The 19,022-nt window shown below is 37.3% G+C and overlaps 1 protein-coding gene across 2 annotated transcripts in view; it reads right to left on the bottom strand.

Annotated features, from left to right (window-relative positions):
- The window catches only part of DPY19L3 (dpy-19 like C-mannosyltransferase 3), a 76,143-nt gene that overhangs the window by 21,569 nt on the left and 35,552 nt on the right, over positions 1-19,022 (bottom strand). For both annotated transcript variants that reach the window (XM_017504267.1, XM_017504268.2), the window contains exons 9-15: positions 9,854-9,985; positions 8,093-8,194; positions 6,466-6,539; positions 6,129-6,287; positions 1,404-1,526; positions 913-1,024; positions 91-147 (exon numbers count right to left, since the gene is read on the bottom strand). In XM_017504267.1, the coding sequence (XP_017359756.1) occupies positions 91-147; positions 913-1,024; positions 1,404-1,526; positions 6,129-6,287; positions 6,466-6,539; positions 8,093-8,194; positions 9,854-9,985 (759 nt within the window). The remainder of the gene's footprint in view (positions 1-90; positions 148-912; positions 1,025-1,403; positions 1,527-6,128; positions 6,288-6,465; positions 6,540-8,092; positions 8,195-9,853; positions 9,986-19,022) is intronic.

Below are 19,022 nucleotides of genomic sequence, written 5' to 3' on the forward strand. Positions count from 1 at the left end.
TATTTACCAAATGATACACAAAATATATTGAATCAAAGCAATTATTTTGCTAAATACATGAATGACAAGGATGAGGAAAATTAGTCTTACCTTATAGCACAGATACAGCAGAATTAATATCGGTACTGAATATCGCATTATACATATCTATATAAGAAAGACACTATTTAGATTACAAGTATTTTGAACCTTTTTTTTTTTTTTTTTTTTGAGTGACAGGGTCCTGCTATGTTGCCCAGGCTGGACTCAAATTTTTGGACTCAAGTGATCTTCCCGTCTCGGCCTCCTGAGCAGCTACAATTACAGGAGTGAGCCACTGTGCCCAGCTTTTTTGAACACTTCTGCCTTACAGTTTTGCTCTGTAAATATATGCCTTTAAAAAAAATACCAGAAATATAATTTAATGGAGCACAAGTCTCCAATACGCCGAATAACTGAGTCGATATTAGGATTCTAATCATTTGTAAGATATCTGCAGCTTCTACCATATTGCCACCTAGTGAATTTATAGAGAACAAACAGTTCAAAACTGCATTTATAGGTTATGAAAAATTATCATACATGTATCAATAATTATCTTTACAAAAATACATTATAATAATAACAGTTATAATTCTGAAGGAAATTATTGGTAATTTTAATTCCCCTTTTGTGCCTTGTATTTCCAAATTCTGTACAATGAACATACCTAACTTACAGCCTGAGAAAAAAGTAATTTTGAAAATAAAATTATTTAAAAATAATTCCTTATAAAATCTTAATATGTCAATTACGTATTTTTAGCTTCAATTTCAGTATCCATTTTGTCTCATTGGTGGAGATTTTTTTCAGGCAACTATTAAAAAAAAAGAAGTGGTACGAAAGAAATATTACAAGTCATAAAAAGGAGATGGAAAAAGGGATGATACTGACCCTCTTTGGCTTATAAAGATGGACTGACTTCAGAAGTAACTCCCATATTTCGGGGCTACATAGGCCGAATGATGCGAACACACACATGTGTGACGTCCAGAGGTATTTCATTCTGTAAGAACAGACACAGGCGCAAGTTAGGAAGCACTAGTTGTGTATAAACCTGGATTCTGAGACACGTATAAAGGCAGCTTTACAGTCTATGACAGCAAAATCTTACTTAAAATTATGCAGATGCCATTTGCCGAAGGGTTTGTTTAACTCCACTGCCTTTTGAGAACTATGTTTTGAGTAAGACATAGAGGCATGTTTGTAATTAATTGTAAAAACTGGTGATGAATACTTTATACTGAGAGAAGACAGTACATAAGGATGATTTTATAGGAACCATGATCATTAATGAAGATGACTGTCACTTTCCAAACTATATTGGTAGATAACATCAAAAGTGGTCAAATTAAAAAACAAACAAACAGGTAAGACAAAAATACCTCATTGTACTCAATGCCAAGAATCCAAACAGAATAGTATGTATTAAGTTGTAGGCAGTTTCTGGTTTCAGGTCAACTGTGCCTTTTTCCATTTTACCCATGGATTGTTGATTTGTAGAATCACTGAGTAAAATAGCAACATACAAAATTTAAGCTGGAAATGTAACTTTAGTTAAATCTTTTAAAAGAAGTAATTATAACAAATGTATGCCTTTATGTATTCAGAAATTGATTATTTCCCTAAGATGAAATGAATTTGCATTGATCAATTTCAAATTTATGAGGCTAAAAATGTCACAATATAAATGCATTATTGAGAAAAACTAAAATTTCACAGCAGCTCTGAAGTGAAAATTTAAAGGGCTTCAATTCTTTAATTTTACAAATAAGTTAAAGCAAAAAACACATCCATTAACTCGGAATTCAGTTCACTTATGACCCTCCCAAAAATCACATTTTTAACCTAGCAATACCTCATGATATCCAAAAGATGATTTTTATCAAATACAGCTATATTAAAATTCTTATACCTAATAAAAGTAGCATTAATTCATTAACATCATCTAATAGCAAGTATATATTCTATTTTCAGTTTGCATCAATTGCTTTTTTCAGGAGGTTTCTCTGAATCAGGATCTAAGAACTGCATGCTGCATTTCACTAATATATCTCCTTAAATGTCTTTTGATCTATAAAAGTATCTCCTTTTTTTAAAAAGCAGGCCATTTGTTTATGGAAGAATATGGAACATTTGTCCTGAAACTGTTCCCGTCTCCCGGGTGTTGCTCACGGTGTTGTTTAGACATTTCTCCATGCTATGCTTCTTGTAAACTTATAATTAGATCTAGAGGTTTATTAGACACAAGTTCACTTTTTTTGGCAAGAACACTTCTTAGGATTATGATGCATAGTAGTCCCTCTTATCTGTGGATTCACGTTCTGTGGTTTGTTACTGAGGAAACTGTTGTCCAAAAACATTAAATGGAAAATTCCAGAAATAAACCATAGTTTTGAATTACATGCTATTCTGTGTTGCATGATGAAATCTCTCCATCCCTGTCTGTCCCACCTGAGACACAGAACAATTATCATCCCTTGGTCCTGTGTTTCCACACTGTATATGCTACCCACCCATTAGAGACAGACAAAACTACTAATACAGTAAGATACATTTTCAAATGTCCCTGTATTATTTGTGTTCAAGCAGTCGTTATTTTACTTAATAAAGCCCCAAAGTGCAAGAGAACTGATGCTGGCATGTTTCTATAATTGTGGTATTTTATTATTAGTTACTGTTGTTAATTTATTACCATGATTAATTTACAAATTAAACTTTATCATAGGGATGTACATATGGGAAAAAGCATAGTATAGAGAGGATCTGGAACCATCCAAGTTTTCAGGCATCCAAAGGCGGACTTTAAACATATCCTCACAGAAAGGGGGACGGCTCTGCTCTGCGTCACATCACACTGGGAAGCACACACTAGCTGGCTGTCTCCACTTCAGTGATGTTAAGACTGATCAGTGACTTTAGATGTTGCACAATTTGTTGTCGAAGGGAAAAGAAAACAATAGTAAAGGCTACTAGTTTAAGATGAAAACTTTCATGAAAGTCTATTGACCTCTCATACATACCCAATAGAACTGGGCATATATGATGCTTCTCTATGTAACGAGAGACCTTTTATTTCCTAGAAATCCTCTTTTTCCTACCAGAGATACATAGGAAAATTAAAAGGATACTCTAAGGCAGTTCTTGCCATTGGTAATTCACCATTGAAATCTTTACTTAAATACTACAACTCAAGCACTGGTTTCTATATTGGTACAAAAAGGTTACTCCAAGCAAGGAGAATATCCGTGAACAGGGCAACGTGTAAAAAATAAATAAAAATAAAACAGACAAGGAGAATATCTGCTCTTACCCTCTCTAGATACCTAAGAGAAGTCTGCAGCGCCTTGCCCATAACTCAGTCAAGTTGGAAGGCTCTGATTAATTCCATGAACACAGAACACTGGGCCCCTTTCAGATGTACTCCTCACATTAATGCGGATGTATACATAAAAGTCATAGTAACTGGCAGGGTGCAGTGGCTCACGCCTGTCATCCTGACACTTTGGGAGGCTGAGGCAGGTGGATCACTTGAGGTCAGGAGTTTGACACTAGGCTGGCCAGTATGGTGAAACCCTGTCTCTATTAAAAATACAAAAGTTAGCTAGGGGGGATTGTGCATGCCTGTAATCCCAGCTACTCAGGAGGCTGAGGCAAGAGAATCGCCTGAACCCAGAAGTCAGAGGTTGCAGTGACCTGAGATTACACCACTGCCCTCCAGCCCCGGCAAGAGTGAGACTCATCTCTAAAACAAAACAAAACAACAAGTCATAGTATCATCCTTCCTAGTACTAAAAAGGCAGAAATACTTTAAATACTTGGCACTGACAAAAGGCCCTTATTTAAAAGTTAATTCATATTAAGACACAGTCACATGCCATGTAGCAACATTTCGGTCAACAACAGATGACACATACCACAATGAATTCTTAAGATTACAATAGAGCTGAAAAACTGCTATTGCCTAGTGACATCACAGCCATTATAAAATAACATCATAGCACAACTACTTTGTTTTTTAAATAGATTTATTGTAGCCTAAGTGCATAGTATTTATAAAGTCTACAATAGTGTATGGTAACGTCCTAGGCCTTCACATTCACTCATAGGCTCTCACAGAGCAACTTCCAGTCCTGCGAGCTCCATTTACGATAACTGCCCTAAAGAGGTATACAATTTTTTATCTTTACGGTATTTTTTAAAAATAGAGACAGGGTCTTACTCTATTTCCAAGGCTAGAGTGCAACGGTGAAATTATAGTTCACTGAAACCTCAAACTCCTGGGCTCAAGTGATCCTCCTGCCTCAGCCTCCCGAGTTGTTAGCACTACAGGTTTGCACCATCGTGCCTGGCTAATTAAAAAAAAAATTTTTTTTTTTAGCGATGGGGTCTTGCTATATTGCCTGGGCTGGTCTGGAACTCCTGGCCTCAAGCAATCCTCCTTCTTAGCCTCCCAAAGCACTGGGATTACAGGTGTGAGCCTCCACACCTGGCCTTTATATGTTTACTGTACCTATTCTATGCTTAGATATATTTAGATACACAAATACTTACCATTGTGTTACAATTGCCTATGGTACTCAACATAGTAACCTGGTGTCCAGGTTTGTAGGCTAGCAATAAGTTATACCACATAGCCTAGGTGCGTAGTAGGCCATACTGTCTATGTTTGTGTAAGTATACTCTATGATATTCGCACAATGATAAAATTGCTTAATATGCATTTCTCAGAAGATACCCCCCCTTGTTAAGTGACACATGACTGTACTATGATTCTTTAATTACTTTTATGTAGTGCTTTTCCTCTAGTAAAGTCCTAACATCCCTATCTGGTAGATGAAGATGCTCTAAAATCTATTATATATGATCATATACCAAATCAGCCTCCGGAGATGGCTCACAGATTCACACAGAGCATGGCAGGCAGTTTCATAAAGATACTGCAGGCCCACTGAACTCCCTGCTTTGTATGCAGTCTAGAGTCCTGTCGACACTTGGTGTGTCTGGAATAACATTAAATCACAATGTTCAGAATAATTTCCATCTATTTTCACAGGACTAAATTTATCTTGGGTTAGGTATAAAAAAGAACTCTTCTGACAAACAGTAAAATAGTTTATGGTCAATGAAATATTTTCATGGTTCAATGTTGCTTCATTCTTAATAATCATAAAAACCTCTCAACTGCTCTGGACTCATTTTAATGACAGCCCTGTCATGGCTGTGAAACACAGTTCACCCGCACCTTAATTGGCAAGGTAACTATACAGAAAAAGGGCTTCCTTGTGAGCTTCATTAACTTTTCACAAATGACAGTAGCTTCAACTTCTTACACTTAATTTTCTTTCAGTTTAACAAGAATAGTCAATGCAAAAGCCCCCAGCAGCGTGATGGGTAGATATTCTTACAAGTTTTTTAAAAGGCTTTACACTCCTGATTTTTTTCTTTCAGTAGATTAATAGACATGCTAAGTTTTTAAAAAATTTTTTAAATTGGTAGTTATTACTCAAAACTTTCAGTAGATACTAATAACTATGGTCCACTCCAACATCACGAACCCTGAAGCAAGATGGAAGAAAACAAATTATAATTAACTCTTACGTTTCAAGAGTAATAGAAGAGGCAGCTAGAGGAGAAAGGCAGCGAAACATAGCATGCTGATGATGAAAACACAACAGAGGCTTATGAGTCAGCAGTGATAATGAAACCAGTTCACGACAGCTTGTACCTGCCAAAATCTAGGCACCAGACACTATTTCAAGTTCTCACTTATTTCTCACAAAACCCTGTAGAGTAGTACTTTTAGGCTCCCCATTCTAAAGATAAGGAAATGGATATATCGAAAGGTTATGTAACTGGCTCAAGGATCACTTTGTTCCCAAGCGTGCAGGCCAAGACTTAAGCCCAAACTGGGTGCGATCCGATCATGACTCTGTAGTCTCTTGGCTACTGGGAGTAGAGTCCATTCTAAATGAGATATGCTCCCCCTTTAAGATGAATACTGTTACTCTGTTCTGTGTCTGATATTCCGATTTTCAACTCTGCAATTTTTCTGCAACATGAAACAAGTTCATTAAAGGAGAACATTAGATTTCTGAAATATACCATACCTGAGATTATGAAAGGCAACAATTAATGCTACTATCACTGTGATGGACAGAACGAATATGTAAGCATAAAAAAGCAGAGTGTCTGAAAGCCTTCCAAACGTATTAAAAGGCAGGAGGCCAAAAGCTTCTTCACACAGATAGAGATTTGCATCAAAATCCCTAGGGAACAAATTGGAAAGTAAAGTATTAAATTCAATACAAGACAAGGAAACAACATTACATCTTTCCTCAAAAGGAGTCTGCAATTAATAGTTGAAGGCACAAAGACAACTTAAGTTTTAAAGTCCCTGCTGATTCAACAGAAAATAGCAAACACAGATTTTCAATTCAGTTATACCTTGTCGCTCCAAGCCCAAATTTTGCCTTCAGAAATTTAAATATGTGTTCATCTGACTTCAGGTTAAGAATTTTCTATTGGGGAAAGAGAAAACAAAAATTGCTATTAGTCCTTTAGGCATGGTTTCCTGATAATTTCCCATTGAATTTCTATATTTTCAGTGTCCAATTTCATAGGAGCATGTGGGTGTATAAAATCAGTAAATGTTCACAGTAGTTCTCAGAACTGAGGAATTCCAAAGTAGGGACTTCCAAACTCCTTCCAATCCCCACCCCCTTTTTAGCATAATCCTTTATTCAAAAAAACATCTTATACATAAGTTAAATATGCAAAATAGGTAAAAGATGAGATTTTTTGGTTTCAGGGAGAGGGAGAAGGCTGAGGCATAGTGAGCACAAGTTTTCAGACCAGAAAACTGACAAGACGATGATCTGAAACCTCAAATAGATACGCCACCCACAAGGCCTGTCTGGCTTTGGGGTTTTGATCTGTGATTACAATCGATCCAAGACTTATTCACTCAAAGACAATTCAAGACAGTTGTAACCCTTAAGGGGTGGATAGACAAATATGAGTGTTCATCATTAGTGATTACAATTTTAATTCATATGATTCTATTTTAAATTTGTGGCTTAAAAAAATCCATATATAATAATATAAATGGTAAAGAAATTCTATGTGACCAACATAGAATTTGGTCACAAATTCTTCCTGTGACCAACCTTCTAGGACAGGCAAAATTATCTGAAGAAATCAACGTAGTTTTGCTCTAGCATAAAAACAAATGGAATATCAAGGTCCAAGAACTATACCTTTAATAAAGCCTACCCTGAAAAAAAAAATTAAAAAGCCAATAAAAACATTTAAAATGCATGTTAAACTAAGCAGAGCCCCTGGGGCAATGTAAAAATCTTAGCAAAGCACCTACTGGACATAAAACCAATGGATGCCTATGATACTAAATGAGTTGTTCTGTTAGGGCTGTTAAAGTCAATTAAATGTTGGGAAGAATGAACTCAACTCTTCTTTCTAGCAGAAAGTGGATAGTAAGGCCAGTTTACTTACTAACTGAGCTCAATAAAAATCATGTCTTTTTTGTTTTGTTTTACTACCACAGTATAGAAAACTATGTGTATACTATGGTACTAAAATAAAATTTTTAAATTTAGAGAAATATTTGTTTAACGCTTTTTAAGTTAAGTTCTTTAAAGTTTCATAACAAAAGTTAAGTTCAAGGGGGAACATGTTGAAGAGTACATAGAAATTAATGACTAAAATCAACAAAATAATCCTTGTTACTAAGACAGAGTTAAAGCTGAGTCTGTTTGAAGCAAAACTAATAACTCTTTAGACATGCTAATACACTTTATAAAGCAAGAAGTTATTTAAAATTGATATTTTCAAAGAAGCCAGGTATGGTGGTGCACACTTGTAGTCCCAGCAACTTGGGAGGCTAAGGTGGGAGGGCCATTTGAGACCAGGTATTCAGTGCTAGCCTGGGAAAAAGCAAGACCCTGTCTCTAAAAAAATTAGTTTATTAAAAAAGAAAAAGAAAATTTCAAAAATTATCTCCAATGCCACTAAGTTAATTAAAAAATACATTAAATATGTCATTTTCAAAACTTACCTTAATTATGTTGTTGAGAAAAAGTGTCAAACATAAAACCATAAATAAATGTAGCAAAAGTTTCCCAAGCCTATTAAGGAAGCTTCCAGTTTTCAGATTTTTCTAGAAATTAAAAGAGTTATGTTTTAATTCTTAAGTTTTAATATAACTTCATAAACAGTGAAGATGAGCTTACTTACGGATTTAAAAACACTGGCTAATACAACATAAAGGGAAAATATACGTGGAAAATACAACCTCCTCATTTTCATGACGGTACACTGTCTTAACATTTGTGATTTTCGAGTAGTAAATGAATCTCTTAATAATAAGCTTCATAAGATGAGAAAATGTGTCCTAGTCTTTTTTTCCCTAATTATTTTTTAAGACCTTAGCAACTGGAGGATTGGGGTCTGCCATTTGGAAGGTGCTCAGGATATGCTGACTAAACAAACTGTTACATCTTTTATCCATTAATTCTTACCTCACAGATATAGGTACAAGTCAATTACATAAAAGACCTATGGGTATAAAAAGAAGTACATTGTGCCCTCTGACATATAACAGTGTTCTTATAACCTTCAGATAATTTTATACATTGTTAAACATAATATCTAAACCAAATAAGAGTAACGTTTATTTATATTTAAGTTTAAAAGGATGACTGTGAACTGCTGTTTTTGATAGTTGACTAAAAGCCTGGTTCTAAAAAAATATTTATGGCCGGGTGTGGTGGCTCACACTTGTAATCCCAGTACTCTGGGAGGCCGATGGGGGCGGATCACAAGGTCAGGAGTTTGAGGCCAGCCTGGTCAATACAGTGAAACCCTGTTTCTACTAAAAATACAAAAATTAGCTGGGCATGGTGGTAGGCACCTATGATCCCAGCTACTCAGGAGGCTGAGGGAGGAGAATTGCTTGAACCCGGGAGACGGAGATTGCAGTGAGCCGAGAGTATGCCACTGTACTCCAGCCTGGGTGACAGAGCTAGACTCCATCTCAAAAAAAAAAAAAAAAAAATTATTATACCTTGTTCATAACAATTATCACTCAAAAGACTAATAAGAATGATTTAGTCTTCTCAAGGTGGTAAACAAAATGGCTTCTTGACACAGAAATGTTTCCAGCATATGTGAAAGAAAATAGGATGTTAAAATTTTAAGTAAAAACAAATGACTCATATTTTATGTAAACATTAAGAAATGTAATTATATCAATAAAGCCAAAAGAGCAAGTCACTGTTTTTAAACATGATTTTACAACACCCCAGGAAATGTCCCATTATTCCTGAAGTTATTTATTTGGAGTCTCAAAATTCTCAAAACAGAGTTAATATAGTATAGAAGGATGGGGAAAAGAGAAGTATTACTACGTCAAAGAATAACAAGGTGACCACCAACGTGAAGGGCTGTGATGAACATGCTCCCACCACAAGCAGAGACTTTTCTCGCTCCTGAGTTCACATACATAAAAGTTAAAACCTTTTCTCTTTTACTTAAACTTTAAATCATTCAACCAAGCTTCACTGGCTGATCCCCACATTGAAGATAACATTTCAATTCTCTAAGAAATAACTGTCAAAACAAAAGGATGACCTAACAAAGCCTGAAACAGAAATGTTACCACATGCATTTGAAAAAGCACACACACCACTTGTGCTTTTTAGTGGGAACTGCGTTGTAAATTATTTCCCTTCGTCTGCTGTACGAAATAAGTTTCAATGAGCCACGAAATTAAAAAAAAGAAAGTTTACTTTGATAAAGGACAAAAAAGAGGTCCTACCTGAAGTTTTCTTGCAATTAATACTGAAAGGTTAAAACTGATGAGCAGCGATCCAAGAATCATGGAATTAAAAAACTGAAGAATGCAGACCAGGAGTAAACTTGTTATCTGTATTCCATACAGCCACGTTGCCTGAAAGAACCAAAGACTAGATAAGTAGAAGGATTTTACCAAGAGACTACCACATGCCAAGATGTTGGTCATGAGTCGGATACACCTCAGCTTACAAATAATGCAGAAACACTAGCTTCAAAAAACACCATCTAGGCTGGTGCGGTGGCTCATGCCTGTAATCCCAGCACTCTGGGAGGCCGAGGCTGGCAGATCATCTGAGGTCATGAGTTTGAGACCAGCCTGGCCAACATGGTGAAACCCTATCTATACTAAAAATACACACACACACAAAATTAGCTGGGTGTAGTGGCGCACCTGTGATCTTGGCTACTCGGGAGGCTGAGAACCCAGGAGGTGAAGGTTGCAGTGAGCTGAGATTGCACCACTGCACTCCAGCCTGGGCAACAGAGTATATCTCAAAAAAACAAAAATCAAAACATGATCTAAAAAAGGAACCTAAATCATATACATACCAACCGTTTATTTACTTTAATAACAGAAATCTTTTAAAAGGGAGGTAAACAGGGATAATATGAAGTAGAGGAAATACACAACAGCATAAACGTATTTATTCCTGGGAATTGGCAAGGGCCATTTGTAATTGTCAGTTGTCTTTTCAACTATTTCAGTTACTGTTTATGGCCAAGAATAAGTACTTTACTGTGTTCTGTTATTTCCTAGTTTTCTATAATCTATACTTCAGGACTCATTCATTCCTTCCTTTGTATGAATGTGTGCCCAGATGCCCTGATTAGACTGCAAACCCCTCCTGCTACACAACCTTGTCATCTCTGACCTCACAGCTTCATAGCAGGCAGTACAGTACAGTGGGCAATGACATCAGCTCTGGTACCGACCACCTGTACTGCAGTTCTGATTCCGGTGCAAACCAGCTATGTGACCTAAATTGTTCATCTGTGAACAAGAGATAATGACACCTTCCTCACAGAGTTGAACCAGATGTGGTAATGTATGAAAATGCCTAGTGGCCAAGCACAGTGGGTAATGCCTGTAATCCTAACATCTTGGGAAGCTGAAACAGGAGGTTCACTTGAGCCCGGGAGCTCAAGACCAGCCTGGGCAACAGAGCGAGATCCTGTCTCTACAAAAATAAAAAACTAGCCAGGTGTCGTAGTGCAAGCCTGTAGTCCCAGCTACTCAGGGGGCTGAAACGGGAGGATCACTTGAGTCCAAGACGTCGAGTCTGCAGTAAGCTATGATCGTTCCACTGCACTCCAGCCTGGGCAACATGGGCAACGGAGCAAGACCTGGTCTCCAAAAAAAAAAAAAAGGCAGGTTGGTGGGAAGGGAATGCCTGGCACATCGTAAGCACTAAAGATAAATCTGGATGTAATGAAAATTGTTGGCAGGTTGATACTGAAAGAAGCAAAACACAACTAATTCGAATACATAAAACACACCACACACACACAAAAAAAGGCAGTCTCTAATAAAGAGTAGATACTTATTCTGTTAGTTTCCTTCTTTTTCAAATTAGACAATGCCATACTCATCCTGGCATGTGAAAAATACCAATTTTATTCAGCAGCAAACCCGATTTTCTAAGGTTTTGTTCTCTTAACCTCAAGGGAGACAAACCTATTGATAGAAGCATTGAAAAGAGAGGCCTGCAGCAGTTCAGTGCTTTTGCTTACTGTCAATGGGAACTCAGGGAAATGGATGCTGATGATCTTTAGGATCATAAAGATAATGTATCTTACTCCATGAGAGTTAGACACTTCAGAAAAAAACACAAAAAAGAAATAGCAATCGATAGGTGGGCCCTTGAGTCAAAACCCAGCACCATTACCTAAAGAAATAATATTGATTTCACAGCAGTATACAGTATTTCATATACAGGATTTTACATTCTTCACGTCCTACCGTATCATTTTCTCAGAAGAGTCACACCAGTGACTATTCTGTGAAATTACATTTTAAATGGTTAGGTAACATACCACCATATGCCATAATTTGTTTGCCACTGGACCATTTAGGTGTTTCCGGCTTGTGAACATCCCTTGTTTTTTTCAGATCTGATTCTCAGAATTTCTGATCTAATTCTCTGATTAGTTATGTATTTTGTTCACTGCTGTATCCCCAGCACCTTAAACAATACCCACTAGATGAGTGCCACTTAATAAGTATTGGAGTAATGGAGGAACAAATATATTTCCTTAGGGATAGATTCCTGAGTACGACTGGTTAGAGAAGGAAGAGTTTTTCCTTCTTAGCAGTTTTATTAGTTGATATAATTCATATGCCATCCAATTCACCCATGTAAAATGTACACTTCATGATTTTTGGTTTATTCACAGAGTTGTGCAACTATCACCTCAGTATCATTTTGTGACATTCTCATAACTTCAGAAGAAACCCATATGCATTTGCCAGCACAATCTCTCATTCCCCACCCCCAGCCCCAGCAACCACTAACGTACTGTTCTCTACAGATGTGCATATTCTGGACATTTCACAGAAGTGGAATAAAGTGCAGTTGTTTTTGGCTCTCTTCTCTTACTTAGCACGGTGTTCTCAAGCTTCATCCACGTTGCAGCATGTATCAACATTCTTTTTTATTGTTGAACGCTATTTACTGTACGGACAGACTACATTGTTTATGGAAGGGATATGGGCATTCGGGTGGTTTCCACTTTGTAGTTATGAATCATACTGCTATGAACATTCATATACAGACATTTTTGCATAGATATATGTTTTCATTTTTCTTGGGTATGTATCTAGGAGTGGGATTGCTAAATCATATGGTAACCCTATATTTAAAATCAGGAAATGCTGAGGAAATGTTTTTTTTTCAAAGTGTATACCATTTTACAATCCATCATCAGCCATGTATGAGAGTTCTAATTTCTCCACATCCGTGACATTTGTCTGCTTTTTAATTTTAGCCATCAAGTGGGTGTAAAGTGGTATCTGCTTGTGGTTTTGATTTGCATTTCTCTGATAGCTAATGATGTTGAGCATCTTTTCATGTGTTTATTGGACATTTATGTATCTTACTTGGAGAAATAGCCACCCAAATCCTTTGCTATTTTATCATTGAAAGAGTTATAATTTCTTCATATATTCTGGAAGTTCCTGATCAGATAAATGATTGCAAATATTCTCTCTCGTTCCATGGGTTGTCTTTTCAATTTCTTAGCAGTACATCTCTGAGCACAATAGCTTTAATTTTGATGAAGTCCAATTAATCTACTTTTTAAAAAAGTCACTTGTGTTTTTGGTGTTGTATCTAAGAAGGTTTGTGCTACTCCAAGGTCATGAAGAGTTATTATGTTTTCTTCTGAAAGTTTTAGTTTTAGCTCTTATACTTAGGTCTGTGATTCACTTTGAGTTAATTGGTGTGTACGGAGGGGAAGGGGCTGAACTTCATTCTTTTGCATGTCGATATCAGTTATTCCTGCACCATTTGTTGAAAAGACCATTCATTCTCTGTTTAATTATCTTCACATCCTTGTTGAAAATCAACTGACCATTTCTTTTGAGGGTTTATTCCTTTCTCTCAATTCTGTTCCATGGGTTTATGTCAATCCTTCTGCCAGTATCACACTGTCCTGATTACTACAGTGTTGTAGTACGTCTTGAAATTGGAAAGTGTGAGTCTTCCAATTTTACTCTTCTTTTTCAAGACTGTTTTAGCTATTCTGGGTCCCCTGAGTTTCCATATGAATTTCAGGATCAGCTTGTCAATTTCCGCAAAAACTTCTCCTGGGATTCTGAGAGGGAATGTGTTAAATCTGTAGATCAATTTGGGGAGCACTGCCATCTTAACCATAGTAAGTCTTCCAATCCAAGAACATGCATTATCTTTGCAATCTAGGCATTTAAAACTTTCAACAATGCTTTTTGGCATTTCGTAAAGCACAAGCTGTCACTTCATGCTAAATTTATACCTATGCATTTGACTCTTTTTGATGCTTACCTTTCTAGGAAGTGTTTTGAGTTGTTTGTTCCCTTTTCTCATTGGTTTATAAATGGTTTTCTTATGGATTTGCAGGAACTCTTTAAGGATATTAACTCATTTACAAATGCTTTTTTTAAAAAAAAATCTGTTTGCCTTTATTTGTGGGTGTTTTTTATATTTACAGTTCTTTCTATATCAAGTGAGCATATTTCTAGAAAAGGGGGCAGTTTGTATAACAACAAGATTGTATAGTTTTATATATATTCAAAAGAAACATTGCTGATGACAGCCAAAAATGTAAAATTGAGCAGTACTGTATATTAGGAAGTCCTGGGTTATGATTATCAGTCGTATACTGGATATTCTTTCCCAGTTCTATTAGTAAAGTACAGTATAGAAACAAGGCAGCAAGAATATAGTTGACCCCTGAAAAATGCAATTCCAATCATGCATAGATTTTCTTCTGCCTCTGCCACTCCTGAGACAGCAAGACCAACTCTCCTGTGCCCCCTCCTCGGCCTAAGCAACGGGAAGATGATAACGATGAAGACCTTTGTGATGATCCACTTCCACTTATTAAACAGTAAATATATTTTCTCTTCCTTTTGGTTTCTTAACATTTCCTTTTTCTCTAGCTTACTTTATTCTAAGAATATAGTATATAACATATCACATACAAAATGTGTGTTAATTAACTATGTTATTGGTAAGGCTTCTAGTAGTTAAGTTTTTGGGAAGTACAAACTGTGCCCAGATTTTGAACTGCTGGGAGGAGGGTCGGCACCCGTAGCCCCTGTTTTGTTGCAGGGTCAACTGTACATCCTTTCTGTGTAGAATAACTGCAGTTGTCTTCAGTGGATCATGTTCATGTTCCTCATCACCATTCACAATAACCACAGTTAATATCTGTTTAACAGCCGGGTGCGGCGGCTTACAACTGTAATCCCAGCATTTTGGGAGGCCGAGGTGGGCAGATCACGAGGTCAGGAGTTTGAGACCTGCCTGACCAGCATGGTGAAACCCCACCTCTACTAAAAATACAAAAATTAGCTGGGTGTGGTGGTACACACCTGTGATCCCAACTACTCAGGAAGCTGAGGCAGGAGAATTGCCTGAACCTGGGAGGCGGAGGTTGCAGTGAGCCAAGATTGTGCCACTGCACTCCAGCCTGGGTGACAGAGTGAGACTTCAAAAAAAAAAAAAAAAAAAAAAAAAAAATCTGTTTAACATTAATAAAATACCAAGCATTGTTCCACATGACCCATATATGACTCACTCAAACTTAGGCAGCCTAGTTGTAGAGTCTGTGTTCTTAACCACTAGGCTACCACATAAATAGTGCCACAGAGACTCAGACTTTGTTTTATATATTTTACTTGTACAAATTTAAGGGGTACAAGTACAGTTTTATTACATGTATATGACATATAGTGGTGAAGTCTGGGCTTTTCATGTATCTGTCACTCAAGTAATGTGAATTGTATTCATTAAGTAATTTATCAACACCCACCCCCCCACACACGCTTTTGCTGAGACTCAGAACTTTTTAATCAGTCTGCTAAGATTGAAAAGTTTTTAATGTTCCATGCCAATTATGGAGGAGGTTTGCAATTTTACTAATCTTTCAAAGAGCTAGCTCTTTTTATTTATTTCGTTAGTTTTGAGATGGAGTTTCGCTGCCATTGCCCAGGCTAGAGTGCAATGACATGGTCTGTGCTCACTGCAACCTTTGCCTACTGAGTTCTAGCGATTCTCCTTCTCAGCCTCCCAAGTGGCTGGGATTCAGGTACCTACTGCTACCACGCTTAGCTAATTTTTATATTTTTAGTAGAGAAGGGGTTTCAACATGTTGGTCAGACTGGTTTCGAACTCCTGACTTCAGGTGATTCACCTGCCTCAGCATTCCAAAGTGCTGGGATTATAGGCGTGAGCTACCATGCCTGACTGAGCTAGCTCTTTTCAATTGATTCTACTATTCATATATTTTCAATGTCATTGATTTCTGTTCTTTATTATTTTCTCCTCCTGGTTTGAATTTATTTTGCTCCACTTTTGTATTTTAAGGTGAGGCCTTGGATGACTGACTTCAGACTTTGTCTTTTCTAATGTAAGCACTTTAGTGCTACATATTTTCTTCTTAGCATTGCTTTGGATGAGTCCCACAAATTTGGATATGCTTCATTTTCATTTTCATTGAGTTCAATGGTCTCGAAGGGTTCCTCTTTGACTCTTTGTTTTTCAGTGTATATTTTTATAAATTTTTAAAGTGGTTATTCTGGCTATTACTACTATAGATGTAATAATGAGTTTAATTCCCAAGTATTGAAACATTTCCTGTTACTTTTCTGTATTGATTTCTTATTTGAATCCATTATAGTCAGAGATTATATTCTCCATAATTTTATATTTGTTTTTGTTTTATGGCCCGGGATATAGTCTATGTTGGTAAGTATTCTGTGAATGCTTGAAAAGAATGAGTATTCTGCTGTTGTTACATGGATTTTCTAGAAACGATTATTAGATTCTTCTTTATATCTTCTACTTCTTTGTTTAGAGTCTGTATTTTCATTTGTTTCAAGTGCATCTGTAATTGCTCAATGAAGCCTTTTTATGATGGATACCTTAAATTCCTTGTCAGATAATTCCAATTTCTGTCTATCTCAGTGTTAGCATCTATTGATTGTCTCTTTTCACTCAACAGAGATTTTCCTGATTCTTAATATAAAAAGTGATTTTTTTTTTTTTTTTTGAGATGGTGTCTTACTCTGTCGCCCAGGCTGGAATGCAGTGGCCCAATCTCAGCTCACCACAACCTCCACCTCCTGGGCTCAAGCTATTCTCCTGCCTCAGCCTCCGGAGTAGCTAGGATGACAGGCACATGCTGCCACACCCAGTTAATTTTTGTATTTTTAGTAGAGATGGGGTTTCACCATGTTGCCCAGGCTGATCTCAAACTGACCTCAAATGATCTGCCTGCCTCCACCTCCCAAAGTGCTGGGATTACAGGCATGAGCCACTGTGCTCGGCTTAAGAAGTGATTTTTAACTGTATTTTATAACATTATGGGACCCTGGATCTTACTTAAATCTGCCATGTTAGCAGGGCTCCTGTGACACCATATGTCTTGGTCCACTTAGGTTGCCATCTAATAAAATATTATAATCTGGATAGCTTATAAACAACAAAAAAGTTGTTTTCTCATAGTTCTAGATCTTGAAGTCCAAGATCAAGGAGCTGGCAGATTCAGTGTCTGGTGAGGGTTTGTTTCCTGGTTCACTGATGGCACTTTCTTGCTATGTTCTTCTTACATGGTGAAAGGAATGAAACAACTCCCTTGTGCCTATTTTAGAATGGCACTAATCACCTCCTGAAAGGCCCTATCTCCTAATACAATCACCTTGGGGGTTTGGGTTTCAACATATAAATTTGGCAGGGACCATAAAAACATTCAAACTATGCCAACGCTATGCTAACGGAGAAAGAAGGGTGCTGCTTCATTACTTCCAGATGGAAATGGAAGTCCAAGGTGCTCACTGGACCTCCACTGACATCTGGGGGTCAGGGGAAGGTGTACTTCCTTATTGCTGTGTGAAGGTAAAAGTTCAGGCTCTGTATAGGTCCCTGCTAATACATCCTGGCTGGGAGAGATAGAAGTGTATCACCACTGCTCCTTACATGGCCTCCACTGACAGCATAAGGTAGAGCAGTAGGTAGAGAAAGGCTTATTACATTTGCATGGTGGTTAGAGTCTCAACTTCCCTGTTTGCCTCGTTTGACACCATCCTGACAGAGAGGGGACAAGATGTCTCATTACCACTGAATGAGGGTTGAAGTCCATGTTTCCCATGTGGGCTTCATGGCTTCCTCTGGGAGATGCTGAAAGTTCTGGTTCCCTACTAGACTTCTCTGACGTAGCTCTGGCAGGAAGTGAGGCATGCCTAGTGACAGCTAGGTGAGGGTAGGAGTCTAGGCTCCCCACTGAACTTTGCTGATGGAAGTGGGAGTGGGGCTATGGTTTTTGCTGTAGCATTTGGCTAGAATAAGGCAGTTAATGTCTGAAGGTTTTCTGTTTTGTTAGGCTTCCTCTCTTCTGGTCCTTTTGCTAGAGGGGGGAGGCTTTTGTTTGATTGAGTCCTTTGGTACTTCCAGGTTTCTGACTTCTCCAGCACCCAATCAAGGATATGTGGGGCAAAAAGAAAACCCAAGAAACTTGCTGCCCTATTTTCCCTCTGGTCTCAAGGTCTCTAGGCAGTCTGATTTTTTCTTTCTACCTCTCAAACTCCTCTTAAGAAAAGTTTATTAACCTCCATATTTTAACCTTTAATTAAGCAAAAGTATATGCTTCATAATATGTTTGCTATTCTGTTTTACTCTGTTCACATTTCTGACTGCAAAGTTGAGCTTTTGCTGGTAAGAGTTTCATCATACATGAAAAGACGGCAACACGTACTGAAGAAGATACTGCTTCTTATCACCACACTGAGCTCTGAATTTGTATTACCTTTTTCTATACCAATTATTCCAACTCTTTCCAATTGGACACAGTTAGAGAGAAGTGATTCTAATTTATGAAGAAACTAAGTTAAATCACTTGCCTAACATGAAAAAGCCAGTTATTCTCAGAGCTGACAGCAATTAAGTTTTATAACTAAAGATTCTTTCATTGTCATAATAATCCTCCTTAAAGTCGGGTACTTAAAACTACTTTTAATATCAACATAGTTCTAAATGTAAAAGTTGAACAAAGTTTAGAACTAAATATAAAATAAATTAGCTCTAATATTTTAACATTGTATATGTGAGCCGAAACAGTACCTTTAATTTTAAAAGACATACATGTTCAGATGGGTGCAGTGGCTCATGCCTGTAATCCCAGCACTTTGGGAGGCCAAAGCAGGTGGATCACTTGAGGTCAGGAGTTCACGACCAGCCTGAGCAACATGGCAAAACCCCATCTCTACTAAAAATAGAAATATTAGTTGGGTGTGGTGGCGTGTACCTGTATTCCCAGCTACTTGGGAGGCTGAGACAGGAGAATCGCTTAAACTCAGGAGGTGGAGGTTGCAATGAGCCAAGATCATGCCACTACACTCCAGCCTGGTAGACAAAGTGAGACTCCATCTCAAAAAA

Source organism: Cebus imitator, unplaced genomic scaffold (genome assembly GCF_001604975.1).
Source record: "Cebus imitator isolate Cc_AM_T3 unplaced genomic scaffold, Cebus_imitator-1.0 Scaffold318, whole genome shotgun sequence".
Lineage (NCBI taxonomy): Eukaryota > Metazoa > Chordata > Mammalia > Primates > Cebidae > Cebus > Cebus imitator.